The sequence below is a fragment of the Myxocyprinus asiaticus genome, chromosome 16, assembly GCF_019703515.2.
Source record: "Myxocyprinus asiaticus isolate MX2 ecotype Aquarium Trade chromosome 16, UBuf_Myxa_2, whole genome shotgun sequence".
In the NCBI taxonomy this organism is placed as follows: domain Eukaryota; kingdom Metazoa; phylum Chordata; class Actinopteri; order Cypriniformes; family Catostomidae; genus Myxocyprinus; species Myxocyprinus asiaticus.
The window spans coordinates 27322576-27346173 of NC_059359.1; the positions used below are offsets into that span (position 1 = coordinate 27322576).

Genomic DNA, 23598 nt, shown 5'->3' on the forward strand with positions numbered 1-23598 from the left:
TTTGACATTATTTTCATGACGATTACACACATTTCCCCCCGTTCTCATTACGAAAAATGATGGTCATTGTGATATTCTCATAACTGCAATTTGAAAAAGAACTATGTATTATTAAAATTGTGTAAATTGTATAAGTTTTTATACATCATTATAGTATTCCCTTGGTACTGCCTTTCATTTTTGCTGATTTTAGTACAAAAAAACGAAACAATAATGTGTTGCGGTAATAAGAATCATCAGTGAAAACAATTGAAATAATAAAAGTTAAACGTCCAGTCATGTTATAATAATGAGAACTGGAGGGTAAAACAGCTCAAGTGTCCTGAAAATAATGTCACAATGCCAAAAAGCTTAAATGTATACAAAATAAATATTTTATATATAATTACATTTTTTTTTTATTGATTTGGAGTTGAACATGATCAGGACATTGTCTTGACAAGTTTCGTAAGATAGTGTTCAAAAATTCATGCTGAATTTGTTTTTTCTCTGAAAATAGTTTGGGTAAATAAATTACTTGTTTGCCATCTGAACAGTTAAAAAATTGATGCCTGCAATAAATAAATAAAGAGACAGATGACTGCAATATGATATTTTAATAATATTTCAGACTCAGTCTGAAGGAGTTCACTGTTTTGTTGTAAAATATTGTCATTCATATTTGTAATGCCAAATATTCAAACTTGGTGTGATTGGGCCTTTATAGGTGAACTAAGTAAGTTTTTACTTATTATAAAAGTTTTACACACAAAGACCTGAACAGCATTTTTTAGAAATATGTTGAAAATAATGTACACTCACATGAGATGCGGTGTGTGGGCATCACAGCTGTTTCAGCCCACATTATATCAGATATTACACTTATTCTGCGGTGTCTCGTGGATGCATTTAATAAAATGAGATACTTGCTCCAATCTTGCAAAAAAACTGTCCCCAAAGCAGAGAGAGGTCATTCAGCTGCTCCATCATGATAATGCGCATTACGTAGTGGATGGAAACGCGCAACAATTTGTATTATCTTAAGTTGAATTTTTAGAAATGCGCTTAAAAAATGGCAAACATTTTGGATGGAAACCCAGCAATAGCCGCATAACATTACTGAGTCTAGACCTGATCAACTGAAGCAACCCCAGATCATAACACTGCCTCCAGAGGCTTGTACAGTGGGCACTATGCATGACAGGTGCATCACTTCATGCTTTTCCTTCTTACCCTGATGCACCCTTCACTTTGGAATAGGGTAAATCTGGACTCATCAGACCACATGACCTTTTTCCATTGCTCCACAGTCCAATCTTTATGCTCCCTAGTTGTTTTTTCCGCTTAGCCTCACTAACAAGTGGCTTTCTTGTGGCCACACAGCTGTTTAGTCCCAATCCTGTAGGTTCTCGTCGCATTGTGCGTGTGGAAATGCTCTTTGTTTAACTATTAAACATAGCCGTGAGTTCTACTGTCGATTTTTAATGATGTGAATTCACCAAGCGTTTTAGTGATCTCTGATCACGATCATTCCAGATTTTTTTCTATCCACATTTTTTCTGCGAATCTGACAGTTCACCTCTATCCTTCAAGGTTTTAATAATGCGATGGACAGTTCTTAACCTAATTCCAGTGATTTCAGCAATCTTTGCTTGATGCAGGCCAATACTTTGCCCTTTCTGAAACACAGTAATATCTTTTCCATGACAATGGGATACGTCTTCCATCATGGTTGTTTAAGAAATGAGAAGCTACACAGTGCATCAGTTAGGGTTAAAAGAATTGTTGCCAGCTGAAACATATTAATCACTGCAATAATGATCCAACCATAGGCTCTTAAGTATCTGCTTATTTAAATCCAAACTGCTACTTTCTTTTTTGGACAGGCAGTGTACTTACTACAGAAAATAATGGAGCCAGAGTCAAGAGTATAGTCCAGATTGATGGTATCAGCATGACTGTGATTCAACAGGTAGTTCAAACATAATGAGAGCAAGTGAAAATATAAACTGTCCAAACAAGAGGGAGTCATGAAACAAACCGCCTTGTCCTGCATCTCTCACGGCACTGATCACAGATAAACAGCGAGATATCAAACGCCAATCGCAAGCACAGGGCAGTGTTGAGCCAGCAGAGAGCTCGCAAATGAGTTTCAGTTGTCCGGTCACAGTCCAGCGTGCAACAACGCACGGAAATTCATTTGGATTAAATCCAAGAATGTCCATAATTGGTTGTGTGTAGTATGAGACAGAGAAAAACACAGACTTGAGTAACAAAACAGAAGATAAACAAACATCTTCAGTGTAAAGCAGCAACGTTTAATAAACAAACTCCCAGTATCTAGGACGATGGAGGTTAGTAGAGTCCAAAACCACAAGTGCTACTGGGACCAATGGGACGAGTAAGAGCCAGCTAAAATTTTACTGAGTACACCTTTAACTGTAAAACAATGATAGCTATTTTGTGTCTTTGTAAATTTTAATAAAGTTTTTAATCTTCACATACTGTAGAATTTTTTGTCTTTTCTTCTTGTTTCCCCTCATTCTTTTCCCACTCATCTTTCAACAGGAATGATTTTCTGAAGGAGGTGAAGATCTTATCTCGCCTGAAGGATCCGAACATCATCCGTCTGCTGGGTGTGTGTGTGAGCAGTGATCCATTGTGTATGGTCACAGAGTACATGGAGAGTGGAGACCTCAATCAGTACCTCTCCCAGAGAGTGTTACTGGACAAGACTGGACCTCTACATAATACACCAACCATCAGGTACACACGCACACACATTTGTCATAGTTAGGAAGAATTATCAAAATGCAAAAAAAGCTAATTCTCTCTCTCTTTCTGACTAAGCTACCCAGCGTTGATCTCCATGGCGAGTCAGATCGCATCAGGTATGAAGTTCTTGTCATCTCTGAACTTTGTGCATCGAGACCTGGCCACACGAAACTGCCTGGTGGGTGGAGAGAGAGGAGAGGGAGAGGACAGTGGAGGAGAGCGTCAGATCAAAATTGCTGACTTTGGCATGAGCAGGAACCTCTATGCTGGCGATTACTACAGGATCCAGGGCAGAGCTGTGCTGCCTATTCGCTGGATGGCATGGGAATGCATACTTATGGTGAGAGAACATACTCAAAATTAGTGATTGAACTTTTTATATCTAGTATGACTCATTTACATTGCAGAAGTACTTTATGTCGGAAGATACAGTATATTTAATTACTTTATTAGATTTTAGAAACTTTATTTTCTATTCACATAAAATACTTTTTATGTTATGCATGGCATGTATGACATGTTATACTTTAAAACTATTGTAGACAGCTTTTTGCCATTTTTTTTTTTTTTACATTTTTATTATTATTCATGAGCTCATATTTATTGAGAAATTTGTCACACTGCAGGACCATTTAAAATGAACTAGTGAAAGGAAAAAGGTGCTTAAAAATGGTGAAAAAGAAATTAAATGGTGACCATTCGCAGCACCTAATATACACACTTTTACATTCATATAAATATACAGGTGCATCTCAATAAATTAGAATGTCGTGGAAAAGTTCGTTTATTTCAGTAATTCAACTCAAATTGTGAAACTCGTGTATTAAATAAATTCAATGCACACAGACTGAAGTAGTTTAAGTCTTTGGTTCTTTTAACTGTGATGATTTTGGCTCACATTTAACAAAAACCCACCAATTCACTATCTCAGAAAATTAGAATATGGTGACATGCCAATCAGCTAATCAACTCAAAACACCTGCAAAGGTTTCCTGAGCCTTCAAAATGGTCTCTCAGTTTGGTTCACTAGGCTACACAAACATGGGGAAGACTGCTGATCTGACAGTTGTCCAGAAGACAATCATTGACACCCTTCACAAGGAGGGTAAGCCACAAACATTCATTGCCAAAGAAGCTGGCTGTTCACAGAGTGCTGTATCCAAGCATGTTAACAGAAAGTTGAGTGGAAGAAAAAGATGCACAACCAACCGAGAGAACCGCAGCCTTATGAGGATTGTCAAGCAAAATCGATTCAAGAATTTGGGTGAACTTCACAAGGAATGGACTGAGGCTGGGGTCAAGGCATCAAGAGCCACCACACACAGACGTGTCAAGGAATTTGGCTACAGTTGTCGTATTCCTCTTGTTAAGCCACTCCTGAACCACTGACAACGTCAGAGGCATCTTTCCTGGGCTAAGGAGAAGAAGAACTGGACTGTTGCCCAGTGGTCCAAAGTCCTCTTTTCAGATGAGAGCAAGTTTTGTATTTCATTTGGAAACCAAGGTCCTAGAGTCTGGAGGAAGGGTGGAGAAGCTCATAGCCCAAGTTGCTTGAAGTCCAGTGTTAAGTTTCCACAGTCTGTGATGATTTGGGGTGCAATGTCATCTGCTGGTGTTGGTCCATTGTGTTTTTTGAAAACCAAAGTCACTGCACCCGTTTACCAATAAATTTTGGAGCACTTCATGCTTCCTTCTGCTGACCAGCTTTTTAAAGATGCTGATTTCATTTTCCAGCAGGATTTGGCACCTGCCCACACTGCCAAAAAGCACCAAAAGTTGGTTAAATGACCATGGTGTTGGTGTGCTTGACTGGCCAGCAAACTCACCAGACCTGAACCCCATAGAGAATCTATGGGGTATTGTCAAGAGGAAAATGAGAAACAAGAGACCAAAAAATGCAGATGAGCTGAAGGCCACTGTCAAAGAAACCTGGGCTTCCATACCACCTCAGCAGTGCCACAAACTGATCACCTCCATGCCACGCCAAATTGAGGCAATAATTAAAGCAAAATGAGCCCCTACCAAGTATTGAGTACATATACAGTAAATGAACATACTTTCCAGAAGGCCAACAATTCACTAAATATGTTTTTTTTATTGGTCTTATGATGTATTCAAATTTTTTGAGATAGTGAATTGGTGGGTTTTTGTTAAATGTGAGCCAAAATCATCACAATTAAAAGAACCAAAGACTTAAACTACTTCAGTCTGTGTGCACTGAATTTATTTAATACATGAGTTTCACAATTTGAGTTGAATTACTGAAATAAATGAACTTTTCCACGACATTCTAATTTATTGAGATGCACCTGTAGGTGTTATAATGGTACATGCCAGTCATTTTTCTATGTGTGTGTAGGGGAAGTTCACTACAGCAAGTGACGTGTGGGCATTTGGCGTGACGCTGTGGGAGATGCTGAGTGTGTGTCAGGAGCAGCCGTACAGTCACATGACCGATGAACAGGTCATTGACAACGCAGGGGAGTTCTTCAGAGACCAGGGCAGACAGGTATGAATGCTTCCAAACACACACATCAACACTCAACATAGACAGAGTCTCACTCTCTCTCTCTCTGTATCAGGTGTACCTGGCTCGCCCGGTGGTGTGCCCACAGGGTTTGTACGAGCTGATGCTTAGCTGCTGGAACAGAGACTGTAAACTACGGCCTTCCTTTGCGTACATTCACTCCTTCCTCACTGAAGACGCCATGAACATGGTTTAGAGAGAGAGGGACTAAAAGATGAAAAGGACTGCTCTTTTATTCTGCTCTTCTGTTTTAACAGGAGACAGAGAAGGGATGTAAGAAAGCGTGTGGACCACAGACTGGTGGTGTGTTTTTAAGCAGACACGATGGCTAAGCACTCTTATGTAAATTAGTGTATTTTATGATCGGTGGGTCAGGGCCCACCGCAGGTTCGGTGCCCCTATATGACCTGCTTCTCGTCCCTTATCCTAAACTCAATAAGCAACATTTTGTCCCAAAATGAGTTTTTTTTTTTTTTTTTCACCCAATTTGGAATGCCCAAAAGCTCTGTTCCTGGCTGGATTCACTCAGCACGCCCTGGGATTCGAACTAGTGAACTAGTGAACTCCAGGCGTGGTAGCCAGTGTCTTTTACCACTGAGCTACCCAGGCCCCCTCCACAATGAGTTTTTAAGCTTGCTGTTCCCCTGTTAATGCTCATCACATCACATTTCACAGTATTTGGTTTATTAGAACTCAAATCTCACAGAATGCACTAAGGACATGGCCAGGTTACTCTCTCCTTCCCTAAACATTACTTGGACTTTTCTCAGCCTCATACTGTCTTTAAAGGGATAGTTCACCCTAAATGAAAATTCTATCAGTATTTACTCACCCTCATGTTGTTCCAAACCCATACCTATATTTTGAAAAATCTTAATGCAGGTGTTTTCCATACAACAACAAAGCTCTAAAATGACAAGAAAACACCAAAAAAAAAATTAAAAAAATAAAAAACAAAACATAAAATTAGTACATACAACTTTTGTAATATATTCCAAGTCATCTGAAGCCATACGATAACTTTTGTTGAAGAACATATTGAAATTCGTTATTCAATGACACTTCTCCAGAACTAAAAAAAAAATGGATCAGTCCAATTCGTAAATGAATCGTTCTGTCCAGTTTGTAAATTGGTGCATTGAAAAGAACCAACTCGAAAGAATGCTCCATTCACAAATTAAACTAATTAGGTTCTTGTGTTCAAATCACCATTTTAATGATCTGGTTACATAAAAGACCAGTATGAAATTCTTTTGTGTTTCATGAAAGAAAAAAAGAAAAAAACAGCATACAGGTTTGGAACGACATGAGGTTGAGTAATGAAAATAATTTTTTTTTACATTTCTGGGTAAACTATATCTTTAAACAGTGAAGGAAAATGAAAAATGAACCCTTTCTGTAAATGTTTCCAACTATGAAATCCAAGTCTAGTTTGCTCTGTGAGGTCCAGTTAAGTTGACTAATTACTGACAATGGGCTAAAAGGAAAAATATGAGATTTTGGGATAAAATGTTGCTTTGCAGCTGAACTTTATATCCTGGTCATCTAACCTATATCCTTAAACCCTGAACCTACAGCTAACAAAGCTGTCTCTTCATTCCCTGAACACTGAATAGATTTCGAAACATAATCATAGTAACTGGTGGAGGGTTTTGTAGCTAGATGACAGGCAGCACCAAAATAGACAGCTCTAAAAACTCTTTAGTCATAGTTTTTTGTGGGCAGCATTGGACAAATTATTGATTATGCATATTTAAACATACTATATAAAAAATACAGCAGTTATGCTTTTTTTCTACTTGTATAATAAATAATTGTAGAGAATAACATTTAAAATTAGTTTAGCAGTAAATTCAGTCTAACTCTGCTAGCATTTATGGTCATTTAGAGAATTTTGAGGGTGTATCAGCCAGTTTTACATGTCTTTTACTGTGGTGGAGGGTAAATTGCAAACTGCAAACTAGGAAATTAATAATTAAGATCATACAGATCATTAAACATTCACATTGTGGGGGAATTTATTTCATCTCAATAAGTAATCTAAAATTGTTATTTTGAATCATGTCCTAACCAGCCGTGATGCAACAAGATGAGTGACAGGACATTTCTGCGATGCTGTGCTGAGCTGCCCCGCTCACTGTGAAACCTCATTGGTCCAAAATCCCACTCTACTGTGATTTTCACATCACAGTTACACACATAACATGCTATGCGTTCAGTGTTGACAAATTGGTTGTCGCTGTTAACTTTTCTGGTTAGAACTGAATGAGTGCGTATACCTGCACACCAATATGCTGATAACTACGCAAAATCTGCTTATTCAAAAATCTGACAGTGCAAGAATAACACGTTTACGTGATATTTGAAATCATCTGATTATTCTCTGCTTTTGACATTAAAACATAAAAAGACATGCGCACAACACTTGTATACATTTGAAAAGAATGTCTGGAAAAATAGACAAAAATATATGTGTAATTATGTATAATATCCATCTGCAAGTAATCACCTTTCCCGGCATTCTTACCCGCTTATCCAGTGTGCACAAGTTCTGTGCACATGCTTGTTTTCATTTTGATGTCAAAAGCAACAAATTATCCCATTATTTTGAATCTCATGTAAACGCATCTGAATTTTTAAATAAGCTAATTCATGGTAGTTATCAGTGTTTTGGCTCAATGTTGTAGAGGCATGATAAGCATTCTGTCACACTGAGCCCTATTTTAAGAACGCTAAGTGCAGCACTATGCGATAAGTCATACACGCAAAGTCATTGGGCACGGCCATTAAGTTTTGGTATTTTGGTGCAATCATGCGCTAAGTCTAGGCACAAGTGGGTTTAGCGAAATTGCACGAACAAAGTGCAAATGGGCTGGGTCAAGTGCAATTTAATTCAGAGGTTCTTCTCTGGCACCATCTGCATCCTATTACAATATATACTGTAATCCATTCCCTGTCAAACACCAGCGATATAAACAAAGACTGCACATTCATAAGAAGTTGGTAGTGTAAATGGGCTGTATGCAGTGAATTAGAAGAATAGAAATATGGACTTGCATTCTTTTGTGCATTTAACTGCATCCTTGTTGAATGTAAGTCTTCTATGACAGTGACATGCTGTTTCGTCAGGACTTGAATGTTGGCTCCATTAAATTATAGAAAATGTTAGTGTTATTAATCAAATTGATCAACTGACACACAAATCATGGGTAGTATTAACTGATTGTATCAGCTTAGATTAGATTGTGGATTGAGTTTTTTTTTTTTTTTTTTTTTTTTTTTTGGCACGCACTTCACTTCTACCTGTCGATTTTGCTTTAGAAATTCTATTCATTTATTGAAACACGAAAAACTTATAATATTTCTAAATTCAAATTACGTTTAAAACTTAATGAAAATATAATTAAAACCATGAAGTGGTCAAAAAAATGTTTAACCACCTGCTGTAAAATCCAAACATTTACCCTCCCCAACTTCCACCGGCCTCTAAAAATCACTCTATGGTGAAAAATACCAATACAGATTAGATCATAAATACAATTTTAAATTAAAACAAAATAAGAATAATAATTGAAAAATAAACCATGAACTATAGAACATTTAACAAATCTCTTAACTTTTTGTTTCATAAAATGGCTACAACTGATTATAAGGGACATAATTTGATATTCCACTATATTTTCAGAGTTTGGACATTATTATTACCACCTGCTGGTGGAATCTCCAAACTGCAAATGCAGGAACTGAGTTATACGTCTGAGACGTGCTTTTGAAACGTCTTAATGCAATGACCTATTTCTCAGGTAAATAGCAAATTGTGCTTTGTACCACTTCATCAGCATACAATACTCCCACAGTTTGTGGGCATAAACCCACAGACAGCGCAAACACTCCCACCAACACCCACTTGCGCTGGCACAAAAATTGGGATTAGCGCTCTCACGAAAATCAGATACGGCGTTGCGCAAGTTCATTGAGCATTGCGCTGCGCCTTGTGTGGTCATGAAAATAGAGCCCATTCAGTTAATGCAGCCAATCTGAGAAATTGAAGGCAGTGTACCTTCTGAAGACCCATCTGAAGTGTGGATGAACTTTTCTGTGAAGATCATGATAAAACAGAAAAGGGCTTCAAGTGTATGTTGTCAGATTTGACAAAGTACTATACTTCTGTGCGATAATGTGATGTAGGATTTACATTTGTGGCTTTATCCCTGTCCGACATCACACAAATTATCTCTGTCACTCCTCCTTTCATTTACTGTAAATGTGATTTATTGTGTAGTTATTCTGCAGAAAGTTTTGTAATTGGCCTGGCATTATGTGAAATGACTTGAACGAAGCAGAACTTCCTGATCAGAACTTGTGGTAGCAGTATGTTCTGGGTTCAACTGGACTTTTGGAAATCATAATAAATTAGTTTTGTACATAGATGGACTGTATTGTAGTATACTCCTAATGTGCTATTTGAAAGGACTTGATGTGTCTGGACTTGACAGAATTATAACAACAGTGCCTGGAAAGTATGGACAAAGAGCAAAACGATCAGAAAGGCAACAGTACAGAAAGGATATACATTTATATCAGTAAGAGTGACAGAAATGTTATGAATAATTTTCTGTGTTTACAAAGAGTAATTGAAAGTTCAACTGCAGTACCAAAAACAAATCCAGCAGCTGTTTTACAGTAGCAGCACTTTTGAATCTGTCAGTGACTCTCATTAACCCTTTATTCCTCAATAAGTTGATAGACTTAAGACATAAAAAAAAAAAAAACTTGTTTCTTGACCACTTTCATTAAGAAAGTTAGAAAAGTAATTTTATAAAAGTAATCACATTAACTATGTAAACACATGGGGGACTTGCAGAGAAAGTGATGACTGTTACTGTATGTAATTGCTGCAACTGGACGATTGTTGGTGGTACAACAGCCACCTTTAGGAGCTACAAGGTAATGAGGATGTATGTTGCCTCTGTGTAAATGTTGTACATGCACTTTTAAACGCAAAGTTATTTTTATTTTTTTGCCATAAAGTTAAGATAACTCTTGAAGTCTCCATGGTGCTGTTTCAGAAGCTGCAGACTGTACCTTTAAAACTGGTGTTTGGATAAAGATTCATCCTTGATATGTATGTAGGGGTGGAAAGTAACAAAGCCACATAAGTAGCCCTATACTGTAATATACACAAGAATATAAGTCATAAATGGTAATGTTGCTGTGCTGACTATGCTTATTGAATGAGCTTTAACATTTTTTGGTACACTGAACTAAACTTTTATTGTATTTTTATAAATATAGTTTTGGGCATCTTCTATCCTCAGCTATTTCATCTATTCATGTTTCATTAAAAATGTAAATAATTCATGGAACATAATTTTCTTCATTAATATTTGGTATCTGTTATTAATCGGGTCTGTCCGTCTATGTTTTAGACTCTGCCTGTTTTAGTCATTGTCATTGCCTGTTGTCTATTTTTATAGATGTCTTAATAAAATAACCTTTTCAAATAAAGTTCAAACCAGGTGCTTATTTGCATTAACATTCAAACAATCAGTTTTGTTAATCTGAAGTTCATCATTTCACGTGCATCCATACACAACTCAACATTTAGAAACCACGAGATACACACACATGCATATACCGTAAGTGCATACAGTAAGAATTAGATAAGAGAATTAAATAAAGTACACAATAAAATAAAAAGGTGTTAGATCCAGCTGCGGCTCATCTGTATGAGCAGACTAAAATCAACTTCATCAACTTAAAAACATAGATCCATACTATAAACTGTAAATAATGTAATTTGTGTGCACGTAAATGTGTTCAAAATGCTGACATGTGTATTTAAAAGCAGGCCAAGTATAAGCTTTTACCATATTTTTAAGTCGTAAAGTAGCTGAAAGCTCCGTTACACAGTGTTTGATATAGAAATACAAGTATGTGGGCAGAGAGTCTGCTGCCCTACTGAACTCCACAGCGCCCCTCAGTTTTTCCAATGGAAATATGTGGTCAAATATGGTAATGCAACGAGACCCATTTTTGAAACCCATTGGTGCAGAAATTAATCTGCCCATAAACGTAGTGCCAAAGCAAAGGTTACTTTAGTATTAGTGCGCGCCAGCAGTGTGACATATTTTGAACATGGCGAGCACTATCGATAAACGATAGTTTATTTAACACAACAATAGTGTTTCCTTTCTCTTCAGTCCCTTCAAACTGGCCATCAAACAACTTTGTTCTGACAATCAATCAGTTTTTTTTTTTTTTACTGTGATTTAAAAAGTTATAATTATAAAGCATTTCGTTTTTTAGTAGTGTGGAAATGTGTAAATGGCATGTAGATATTTCTGTTTCTCTCTCTCCTCCCTGGGGTTTTTCAACAACACTTAACATTATAAAATAAAATAACATTTGATTTAGATTTTGATCTACAAGTCAACATTTTAAGATAAAGCATTCTTATTTAGAATATTAGAATCAATATTATGTTCTAAGGGAGCCTCCTTGTGGTGGAATAATGCAAGGACACCTCATATTGTGTCAGCGCGTTTGTGGTTAAATAAGTTGAATAATGTAAAAAAAAAAAAAAAAAAAAGCAAGATCTGCCCTACCTATATCTTTGGTCATGAGCCACTACTAGTTAGATCCTTGAATTTACTGGCAACCTGTTATGCTGAATTGCTGACTTCTGCCTTTAAAATTCTGGAGAACATTCTGCCATCAGTAAACTCTATCAATTAAATGATCTTGATTCTGTTATAAACATGTACCTTTCATGTGACTGTTGTGCAGTGACTCAGACCTTTGTAGGATTTACATCTTTGTCAAGGGTGATGTTAAAAACAGTGGATGTTAATGGGCTCCTGGGCTGGAGGATGGACGAATGGGCCCTCCATAACACTTTGTTGAGGGTAGTGACAAAAGAACAGGTTGCTCCATTTTGTTTAGGTTTGCAAGAGGGGACGCTTTTGATTCGTATGTGATCCTGAAACAATGATGGAAGTCCAGAGGCTCCTGTGCTCTTCCAGGGGTGTGGTTAGTACTCACAGATTGGGCTCTACATTACATGGGCTAAAGTGCATGTAGATACATAAAACAAGCAGGGGGTTGCTTTTGTATTAGTCTGTCAGGTGAAATTGGCAAGCTAGTGCCCTCTCATTAGAGCAGACAGAAGTTAGAAAAGTGAATTTGTATTTAATACGAGTAGAAATATTAAATGATAGCAATAATTAGATTCAAGATCAAACGTTGCTAGATAATCAAAAAATGTCCTGTAAATGTCTGTAAGTCATTATAATAATCATAATATTTTTGTAGACACAAGGAAATAGGTTAATTTGGTATTCATAATGAAGACACTAATATTACATAATCATTGAAAAGACATAAACATCCTGAAAAAACATACCAAAACTCCCCAGGCATCAACCGAAATCTCACATTAACATTTGAAATACAGTATATGCAATTGAATTAAACTGTTTGGAATAGGTTTTACTGGGTTCATATTCCTCTGCTCATGGTATTTTAGGGTCATTCAGTGTTGCTTTGTGTAATTAATGACTGTTTGTTTGTTTGATTTATTTGCGAGTAGTCTTGTTCACCGAGGCATAAAGTTCACTGCAGTCCTCCTGGGGTCCAGCTTTTGCTCCTCTGATGGAAGCATTAGTTACTTTATCATCAGAAAGAACCTGAAAAAATCAAATCATTGATATTATTACTTCATGTTGTTGGTGCTTAATTCTTTTGAGCATTTCAGTGTAAAACTTCTGTAGAGATAAGTTATAACTCTACTCAGGGGAAATGTGCAGTACAAGTCTAATTTACTCTATATATATATATAAATAAATAAATAAAAAAAAGCTGGAGTTGATTCCTTTCAGGGAAACAGGTTGGTATTAACAGCACTAAAACAATTTACAAAAGTCTTACTGCATCTTGAGTCATTTGTAGTCCGTCAGCATCTGTATATCTGCTCTGTTTGTTCATCTGTATGAAGCAATCACACAAGACCTTCAAAAACTTCTGCTTTCCAGTATAGTCTGCCGGTATTTTACTTTGGATTAAATTTATAGCCAATTACAAGTTGTAATTTACAACCCGTTCTCATTCCCTAAGCGTCAGTTTTTGATGCCTTGGGAGTGAGAACGTGTTGCTCAGTTAACATGCCAAATTTGTAACAGTAAATTGGCATACAATAACAACTCCCCCGATGTTACAACACAAGTCTGCAACAAGGAGATGGCAGAGTTCAATAGCATCCCAGTTCACATCAATAAATCGGTTAAAGTTTAAATGATCAATGTGCTGCACTTATAAAAACGAGAATCTTGAGCTTTTTTTTTACTAGCCTACATTTTACTCCATTTTACATTAAAATAATTTTATGAAATTAAATTCAAAGACAAAAATTTTAAATACACATTATAATATATATATATATATATATATACTGTATATATATTGTATGAAATAAACCACAACAACCTGGATTGTTAAATAAAAATTAGGTGTATTGTTTGGACATTTTATTTAGTGTACAAAAGGTAGGGGACAATTACTGTACATTATAATAAAAACCTCTTTCTAAACAAGAACTCATGAGTGGTAACAGACAGGGCCGTAGCTAGTGGGGTGGAAGGTGGTAACGATTCTAGAGGCACAAAGTTCCAGGGGGGCCCACGACAAATTCAAAATTGTATTACTTTAATAGGTAAGGGGCCCAGAGCAATATATAGTCAGGGGCCCCAGAATTACTTGCAACGGCCCTGGTAACAGACAATTTCAGTGTAGGTAAAACGGTGCTTTTAGCAAGATGATTTGCGGTAGTTCTTCAAAATACAGCCGCATCTACTCAAACTTCCCTCAAATTTATCTCATGGGATTGAAGCATCGCGCTTTGGTATGTAGGCCCTGACTTAATTTTAGAATGGACCTATTAATAGTAAATGTTGTTTATGCTATTATAAATAGTGCAAAGAACACGTTGTAGTGAGCTGTTTATTATGAGATTTAACTTTACCTCCCGTTTTTCGTTTGTTTTTTCTGGAGTCTGGAATCGACTCATGGAATCGATTCCAAAACCAGGAATCGGAGTCGATTCCCAAATTTCTGGAATTGAACAGCCCTACCCACACCAGCTGCATGTAAACACGTTCTGCGGAAGAGGCTGGCTGTGTCTCGTTTAGAAGGCAGCGTGCTAGGTAGGACGCATCCTTTGAAGGCTGCAGTATACCGAGTATCCTCCTTTAAACAAGTCTCGTTTAAACGGAAACGGAACATAACATGGTTGCTATGACAGCACACCACTCTTTAACAAGCACGAGCGCTTTGAGTGAGAAGGGAACAAAGTTCCTTTAGAAGGGAATGTATGAGGTACATTTTAGGAGAGTTATAATGATGTAAAGAGAAAAGAAAATAGATTTTACAGGTGTACTTTTAGTCTAATACTTTATTTTAATGATTTATTAATATAATTATACATATTATATACTCTGCACCCATCTACTGAGGTACTTCAACTTGGGAATTAACATTCCTTGCGTTTGAACATCATATTTTGATATTGAACATCAACATTTTTAATTTTTTGACATTTCCGTTGAAGCAAAGAATTGTGGGTTGTGAGTGCCCATGAAGGATACACCTCATGCATCCTCCGAATTCCCACGAAAGAAGGTCGCATTTGAAGTGTCCTACTCGCTTTTATGAAACGACACCGCCTCGATGATGTATATGGCCGACAAATGCGACCTCCGGAGGACGCATCCTTCCAAACGAGACACAGCCGCTGACGTAAACAACATAGAGAGGGTGCGCAACGACTAAACCCGTCCGTGTAGCGCATGATCATCGAGTAGAAAACGTTCCGCTCTACCCGCTCTATTGAACTGGAAATGTTCAATATATTGTTGGTCGCATTATATTCATTCTTATCTCTGATTTTAACACAAAAAGTCTACCAATTTATTCTAAATTTGTTGACTTTTGTACCCGAATTACAGTAGCAGGAACAGTTGCTCTGAAGCAAATGGGGATTAAGTGTTCTACTCAACAGCACAGTGGTGATGGTTCATGGATAAACTTTTGTGGCATTTAAACCTACAACCTCTCAATCCCCCTCCCAAACAGCAATATAATTGCTTAAATTATTCTATATTTAACTTTATAGAGGGTATATCAATGGCATTACTGCACTTGTTATCACAGAGCAGTGAATCTCTCTTCTATCACCTGAAACATAGTTGTGAATGTGCCTCTTGTAATATTTATGATACAAATTTCTAATTCCAACTGTATGCAAATACAGACATTCTTGCTTGTATCATGAATGGACAGAAGGCAAACTGTATGGACTAATTTTATAGTACTTTTCATTATTTTTTTCTTGAAAAAAAATCTTCATGATTTACTGTTTCCATGATACAGCCTGATTTAAAATGTAAAAAATGATATGTGAAAACAATGTGAAAAAGAGAAATGCCAGACAACTTTTAATGAAAACTTACCTGCTCTTTTTTTTTTTTACAAATCACCCAAAGAAGAGCAGAAAGGAGAACAGCTAATGCAGCAATCACAACAACAATCACAATCACTGAGGGAGAGAAGACAAAGAGAGAAACATTCAGATACAAGCATATACTGCAGACGAGCATGTATGTTGTGGTAGTTGATTTTGTTTTATCAAAGATATGAAATATTACAACTATTGACTGACAAATAATAGCACATTTAAAGGCATCAGTTTCAATCAGCCTACGATGATGATTCGTTTACCAAAAGATCAGAGATCAGAGACCACAAGTGTAAAAGTAATCTAAGCAACTATTGCCCCTTTTTGTTGTTGTATATAAACCATCTGTTTTGAATGTTGTGTTCTAGAGAATTCCAGTATGTGAGAGTGTGGCGGTGGGGGTGCATACACCCAATAGCGGTTTTAACCACCATGCAGACCACGCAATTGTGTCGGGCCCCGGACATCGGGACCCTCGCCCCGTTAGGAAAGCTCAGCAAAAACCGCTTGGGGGTTTACATGTTGTTTTGGGTACACGTGCGGCACGAATACGCTGTTGTCAGCGCTCTGATCATGTTAGAGGACTGCCGGGTTTTTAAGTCAGTTTTCAAGTAGGATTTTGTGTTCGGGTTGTAATTTATTAAAAAATATACAGTCCTTCCGAACTTGTTTCGAATACGTGCTCTCGCTCACATACGCGCGAACGGATGTGTTAGGGGCCGTTCACACCGAACGTATTTTTGGGTCCGTCTGCTCTGTTTTTCTATTGTTTTCCTTTGTAGACATTCACTGAACGAACGTCCTTACCTGCTGCACCACGTCTCGCTATTTCTTCAGTATCTCATGCAGGAACGGCACATTTTTAGACACTGTGTCAAGTTAAAACGAACACCAGGTCTCAAAAACACATGTTGAGACACATGCGTTCTGTTTCATTCATTGCACTGCATCTTAGCACAGGTGTCATAAAGATGTAACGTTCTGAACAAGTTCAGGTTGCAAAGTGGTGACTGTTACAATGTTTAACATGATTCCAGATTGTTGTGCACCAAGCAAATTTCAGCGCTTGATAAACGGCAATGTTTTTTTATCTTCTGCTCTAGTGTGCTGATGGGCTGCCCTTGTATGTGTACTGTTACAATACTGTTACGAATGTTGCCTACAATGCTTAAATAAAATACTGCCTTTTGCAACATATTGAACAATACATTGCAGCCTCCAGGTGAAAAAGTAAATAAGACAGACATATATTACTATTGTATACAACAAATCCTCAAAGTTATAAAAATAATAATGTATCATATTATACTGATAAACTAGACAACAATAAATAATTGTTGGGTTATAATAATAAAATAACAACTGAATTCCAAAATGTTAGTGAGTGAAGTAGTACGTTTTGCACACCCTGTTCATAAAAAAAAATAAAAATAAAAATAAAAATAAAAAATTTGTAAAAATATACTGTATGTAGGCTATTACTTTTTTATCGCTGTATTGTGGAAAAACGGGAAAACATGTATTAATTATCTTTAGATTTTTATTTAATTAAACATTTTGAAAGTACTTGGCTACAATGGCTGATAGGATTAATTTAAAATTATAATTTAAAATCAATTTTATGTCATTTTTTTAAGCAAAACACTTCGAAATTGGAGCTCCGGGCTGGTCGGTTGCTTGGGGTCTCAGAAATTGTAAACACGCCCCTGCATACACCTGAGGGGTATTCCAGAAAGCAAGGTTAACTTACAGTGACATAAACCCTGAACGTTCCGTTGATTAACCCAAATCTTGCTTACTCTGGGTATGTTGGTTCCAGAACACCTGCGCGGGGTTAGTTCACTCAACCATGAGTTTGAAACTCAGAGTTTGTGCGCGTTCTCGGTGAACTCAGAAAGGCATTCTCAGCAGATCGCCGAATCCATGAGTCACCATGGAAACAGACGCTAAGAAGAAAGTCGCGCCATATTTCAATGAAGCGGAACATGAAGTTTTAATGACTGCAAACGAGCATTACTTCATCTTCACTCGTAATAGCGATAGGAGCTACATTGGTTTAGGACTGAGAGTTTGCTTGACAGAAATTATACTGAATCATTGCGTGAATTTTAAAATTAATAAAACTATAAAGTTCTACCGTACATATAAACGCTTAATTCAACATTAATATTAGACCTCTCTCAACACATTAATGTTTAATAGGTCGACCTTTACGTTATTTGTTTGCACTGAACTTCATTATAAGTATAAATATTCTATTAATATTATGATAATAGTCTATAGGTTTTATATATATTTTATTTTAAGATTAATTTTAATGGTATTTACCATGATCTGTGCATGCTGATTTTATTTTACTGTCATGTGAACTGAATGTATTTCCCTTATTTTTAATACCATTTGATGTACCCAGTTGGGGTTTCTAAAAACTTAGAATCATATCACCTTTAATTTCCCACAGTTGCTGATGGTCTCATTGTATTAATTGACCCTCTTTCAACTGTAGGATCTCCCACAGTTGTCATCATTTTCCATCGATTTAATGTAATGTTTTTTTTTTTTTTAGTAGGCCACACATGATTATTCATGTGCATTATAAGATGAATCTCTGCTGTAACAGAGGTGGACAGTGATAGGAGTTACATGTCCATTGTGTTCTTTTCTCATCTGATGTGGCATTAAAACTTGTCATGTTGTGTTGTCATGTACAGTAGGGTCCATCTGCCTCCACCAACTTGGTGCGGAGTAAAATTATGTTGTTTTAATTGAAGATCATGTGTCTGACTATACATTATAGATGTTCATGATCTCAGCATTAGGGAAAAGTAACTCATCTCTTCCTTGTTAATAGGAAGCTGTAAACGGTCCCTATTGAAATGCAGAACAAAAATGTAATTTAGAGATGGACCATGTACAGCTTCTGATGGAGTAGAGGAGGCTGAGCATCAGAAAAGATACACCTTTCATTGAATCACCTGACCACCAGCTAAATGAGGGCACTGTGGGTGACTCTAAATGACAGCATGTCTCATTTATATTTTCAGATAATAATGTACAAGTTTGAAAATATGTGCATTTATATGTACTGTAGCCTACATGAATTAGAGTGATAAGAAATAAAATCTCTAATTTGTGGTCTGTGAAATTATCACATATTATCTAGTTAGTGAAGAAGAATAACGGGTGATTAATTGCTTAAGCTTTTAATTGGCAGACATTACCTACATATTGATACTATGGAATGCTATTTTATAAACAACATTAAAATTCATTGACTGAAGGAACTGTAAATAGAATGTTGGTGCTATAATAATTTTATTCTATGAAATTTATAGAATAAAAATTATTTATTAGAAGTGCTAAATATTATGGAATCCCTGAACCGCAAGGTGAAAAAAAAAAAATAACAGTAAAAATAAATAAATAAATAAAAATAGTGTCTCAGTTCATCCCTGAGCCTAAGTCTTAATTTTTTTTCTCTCTTCAAAAAAGTTTTTTTTCTCTCTTCAAAAAAATGCATGCGGTACCAACATTGGCCACCAGGTGCCACTATCAGTAAACATGTAATATTATGCTTTTAATGCTTTCTATGTTGCTATATAGTATGAATAATACATTTATTATTTATTTAAGGGTTTGCAAACCTTAATCAAGACTAAATCAGGTTACATATGTTTGATATGGCATTCGTTTTTGTACACGATGTCACGACCATAGGCATATAAATGGTCACGACACCCGCGGCCTTAACATTACCAGACGTACCCCTAACACTTCAAAAGGACAGACATAATAATAATTTCCCCATGTTTCCCGTTTTCCTCAGTACATTCCTTCACTTCCACCCTGTAACACTGAGCAAACGGCATAGATGGTTTAGAAAGACCAACGATTTCAAACAAAAAAATAACTCCAGTTGTTACACGACAACGAATGCCATATCAAACATATGTAACCTGATTTTGTCTTGATTAAGGTTTGCAAACCCTTTGCAAACGGTTCAGGGCTTCCGTAAAATATAAATACATTAAATCCTGTCTTCCAATGTGTTCTGCGTTAAAAAAATATTACAGTATTAAAACCTTCCCATTAAAAGTTAAAGCACAATGTACACAGTTTGTTCACTTTTGAATTTAAATCTGCGGTGTGAGACTGGAAATGCCGGAGTAAAGAAGATTTGTGAGGTAAAGATTGCAGTTTACCGTAATATTGCTTTTAAAGTATTGCGCGTAATCTGAACTTTCTCGCCCACTGTGCAGCTATTAAAAGGGCACGCACGCGCTGCCAGCCTCTGAAACGTACTAACATCTACCTGAAATAAACTAACTCTGGAACATAACCTACTCCGGAGCAGGTTATGTTCAGAGAGTAAGCTGCTATGGCTGCTAACATACCCTGAAGTTCCCTCAGTTTTTGGAACAGATAGCTGAGGTTATCCGCTTATTCTGAGTAAATTTACCCCGGGTAAGTCACTTAACCTGCTTTCTGGAATACCCCTATAATGCGCTATAATGTTTAACACCCGTTTCTGATTGCAGTAGTCACTGGGGAGAGCGATATGAGGAACCACGCCAGAGAGAGAGAGAGAGAGAGAGAGAGAGAGAGAGAGAGAGAGAGAGAGAGAGAGAGAGAGAGAGCTACCATACATAAACAAAGACTGTGTTGAGCTGTGACTGCTGAAAAGCAAGCCTGTTGCGTGATCATTTGAATATTGTGCTGAAAAGCCATTTTTGAGTTTGTTTAATTAAAGTCCTACCTTTGAGTTGAAATCCCAAGTTTCCCCTTTCCTCCTTTCCCACCCAATGAACCTTTTCACAGAGAGCCACTCCAATAACTGAAATAAGTCATACATACATATACATACAGCATATATTTACATGTACCATATTGTGTATATACAATTACAAACCGAATAAAAAATAAATAAAACATTTAAAACATGAACACAACATCAAGGAATACACATTTATCTGCAATACCTTTTCATATTATTGTCTTATTGTATTAACCAGCTTTTGTTGAAATAATGTATCAGTGCAAATATAGTGTAACTGCTTCATAGCAGTGTAACCATCAGCTGGAACCTAGAACTCTTTCATTAGCACTGCACTGATGAACTTGAAAGCATCATGTTTTCTATATAAATATATCAATATTTGCTTTTAACTAGTAACTTGTTTGTGTTTAGAGTGTTTAGGCTATGTGCCCTTAGTTTATTGTTATGCATATGTTACAGAGACTTCTAAAGCTGGTGAACAAGATTGTTTTCTTACCCAAATACTTGACAGTGTAGCTGGCTGAGGTCTTAACTTCATTTCTCTCATTAACCTGACATCTCCACTCTATGTTGTTGTCTTCATTCAGGAGTGTTGTAGTCAGAGTGATGTTACAGTGTCCTGATGATGATATCAGATATCTGGAGTCTGTCTGCAGATTAACACCAGCCTGATTCACCCAGAACAGCTGGATTCCTTCAGTATGGTCCAAAATATCACAAGAGACTCCATCATGTGAATACAACTGACAGGAGAGAGTCACAGAGTTGCCTGGTCTGATCTCATTCTGTGTGGATGATGGAAAGACTGAAACAGAAATTAAAACAGAAAAGACATTAACAGACCTCTCTCATTTCAGTGAATTAAAGTAGAGAATAGTGTTATTTTTAATCAAATTAACAGAAACACTGACTATGTAGGACATGCAGTAAAACACTGGCATCATTTCCGTGTTTTTGTTTATTCACATACTGCAGACAGGTGTAATGACCATGATCTTCTTCTGTTGCTTTATCGATGTTCAGAGAGCAGTTAGACCCCAGACTCAGTCTCTCATGTCTCTCTATGTCATACTTCTTCATCCCTCCAGCAAACAGTTCAACTGCAGCTGAATTTCTATTTCTACTATAGTTCCATGTAGTTGAGTTGCAGTCAGAAAGAGCATTATTACAGGGCAGAATGACATCTTCACCAAAACTGCAGAACACACGAGTCTCTTCCACTCCATTGATACCTGTCACACAGTTGAGCTGGTACTATTACTGTTTTTAAAAAATTTGCCAGATTTTCTGCCATACTAATACCATTAAAAGATGTTTGACAATGCATATTCACATTATCTCATGTACAAACGCTTTTTAAAGCAAATACAGATTATTTTACCTGTAAGAAGTGGGCAGAGAATTATCAGTCCCAGCAGACATTTATCACATTTATCAGCCATTTTCTGTCTCTGTCAGTCTTTCTCTTCATATATACTTACATCGTTTCATTTCAACATCATCAGCCCTTCCTGTTGTTGTTGACTTCCTCTGAACTGACCAACAGTGTTGCAGAAGAGATGCAGAAGTGTTGGGATTCTGTCACCTTTATTTTTCTGTTGCTTGACCCATACACTGTTACCAATTAAATATGTTCTTCTGAATCATACCCGGTAACAGCCTTATGAGACTTGTGACTGATTTTTAATGAGGTAATGTAATAGATTATTTTATTTTTCATTGCACCAAAACATTTGTTTTTATGTTCATTTAAGTGCATGTACATAAGTGCTCTAGTGTAAAATAACTGAACACACACTGACAGCTTTTATGCTGTTACAGAGTCAAAGCTCTAAAGAATATATCAAGTGTATTACTGAATGAACACTTCAAAATATTCTGTCGTATCAGGGCCGTCGCCAGAACAAATAGAATGGGTGAGCATTTTGTTTTCATAGGGGGCACACTTTTTATGATCTGAGACACAGAGATGGACCAAAACAATGTTCACACCACTATTCAAGGCAACCCAGTCAGTTATTATAATCAAAATAGTCCAAGTTTTATAATAAAACATGTTAGAACACCAGAACACCATACAAACAAGATAGTCCGGTCTACAACAATGGCAATAAATTAATAAACTATCCAATAAATTATTAATATAATATCCTACAGTACGTAGACAGTCTTATGGTTATTAAAAAACGGAGGATTAAAAAAAAAGTTAGCTCCATATGAAAAAAAAAAGTTAGTGAATCTTAGCAGTGAATTAGCCTGTGTAGAATTAATCACAAGAACCTCCAGAATGTGTTTTTCACATTGTGGAAAACTATGAGAAGTATAACATGCATAACTTTTTCTTTGTTTCTTTCTTTCTTTATTTCCTTTTCAGCTCTGAATATATACAGTTCATTAACAGGACATATTGTACATTCAGAATGTTGGTTGATCAATATACATTTTCCAGTGAGAACATTTCTTACTGAAAGCGTCATAGAAATATAAACTAAGCTTCATCTTTAGTGCCATCAGAGAGTATTCACCCTCTTTTTTGTACATTTTGTTCCAGTTACAACTCCAAAGTTGAACACATTAGACATATATTTACCCTTCAATAGCAAAACTATTGAACAAATTAATAAAAAATCTCTGTGTGCTCAGATGAAACAAAGGGGTTTCCTTGAATTCTGTAGAGGAAATATTTGTTTTAACCAAATGTTAAATATGGCTCTGTGGCTGATCAAACTGCAATGTGTAGAATGAGTCAGAGCTTCTTTAACTTACCAATAATGTGCAGGTGAATCTGAGGTTTAGTGTTTCCTTTTACTAAATTATTAACGGTGCAGTTAAGGTACCTTTATTATACGCATGACTTGCACGCACATATTTTAAACAATTTATTTATTAATATCAGTAAAGAAGGTCATACAAGTATGAATAAATATGTACAAAAATAGTCTGATTTGATATTTACTTTAAGCAATAAAATTACAACAAACTGGTTAGCAAGCATGAAGATCTCAAAGCAAATGGCACAAAACTGCAAAA

General features: G+C 36.4%; 2 protein-coding genes across 3 annotated transcripts in view; one reads left to right on the forward strand and one right to left on the reverse strand.

Moving 5' to 3' along the window:
- Positions 1–8566, forward strand: part of LOC127453834 (epithelial discoidin domain-containing receptor 1-like) — a 61290-nt gene extending 52724 nt beyond the window's left edge. For both annotated transcript variants that reach the window (XM_051720547.1, XM_051720548.1), the window contains 4 exons: positions 2548–2745; positions 2830–3094; positions 5114–5263; positions 5337–8566. In XM_051720547.1, coding sequence (XP_051576507.1) covers positions 2548–2745; positions 2830–3094; positions 5114–5263; positions 5337–5477 — 754 coding nt within the window. In that variant the 3' untranslated portion in view covers positions 5478–8566. The remainder of the gene's footprint in view (positions 1–2547; positions 2746–2829; positions 3095–5113; positions 5264–5336) is intronic.
- Positions 8286–22069, reverse strand: LOC127453849 (uncharacterized). Its single transcript, XM_051720584.1, has 7 exons — positions 21950–22069; positions 21480–21800; positions 21065–21373; positions 20548–20625; positions 15787–15872; positions 13211–13267; positions 8286–12969 (listed from the first exon to the last, which is right to left on the reverse strand). The coding sequence occupies exons 1-7, from the start codon at positions 22008–22010 to the stop codon at positions 12859–12861; spliced, it is 1023 nt and encodes a 340-aa protein (XP_051576544.1). The 5' UTR covers positions 22011–22069; the 3' UTR covers positions 8286–12858.
- Positions 22070–23598: the final 1529 nt, after the last annotated feature.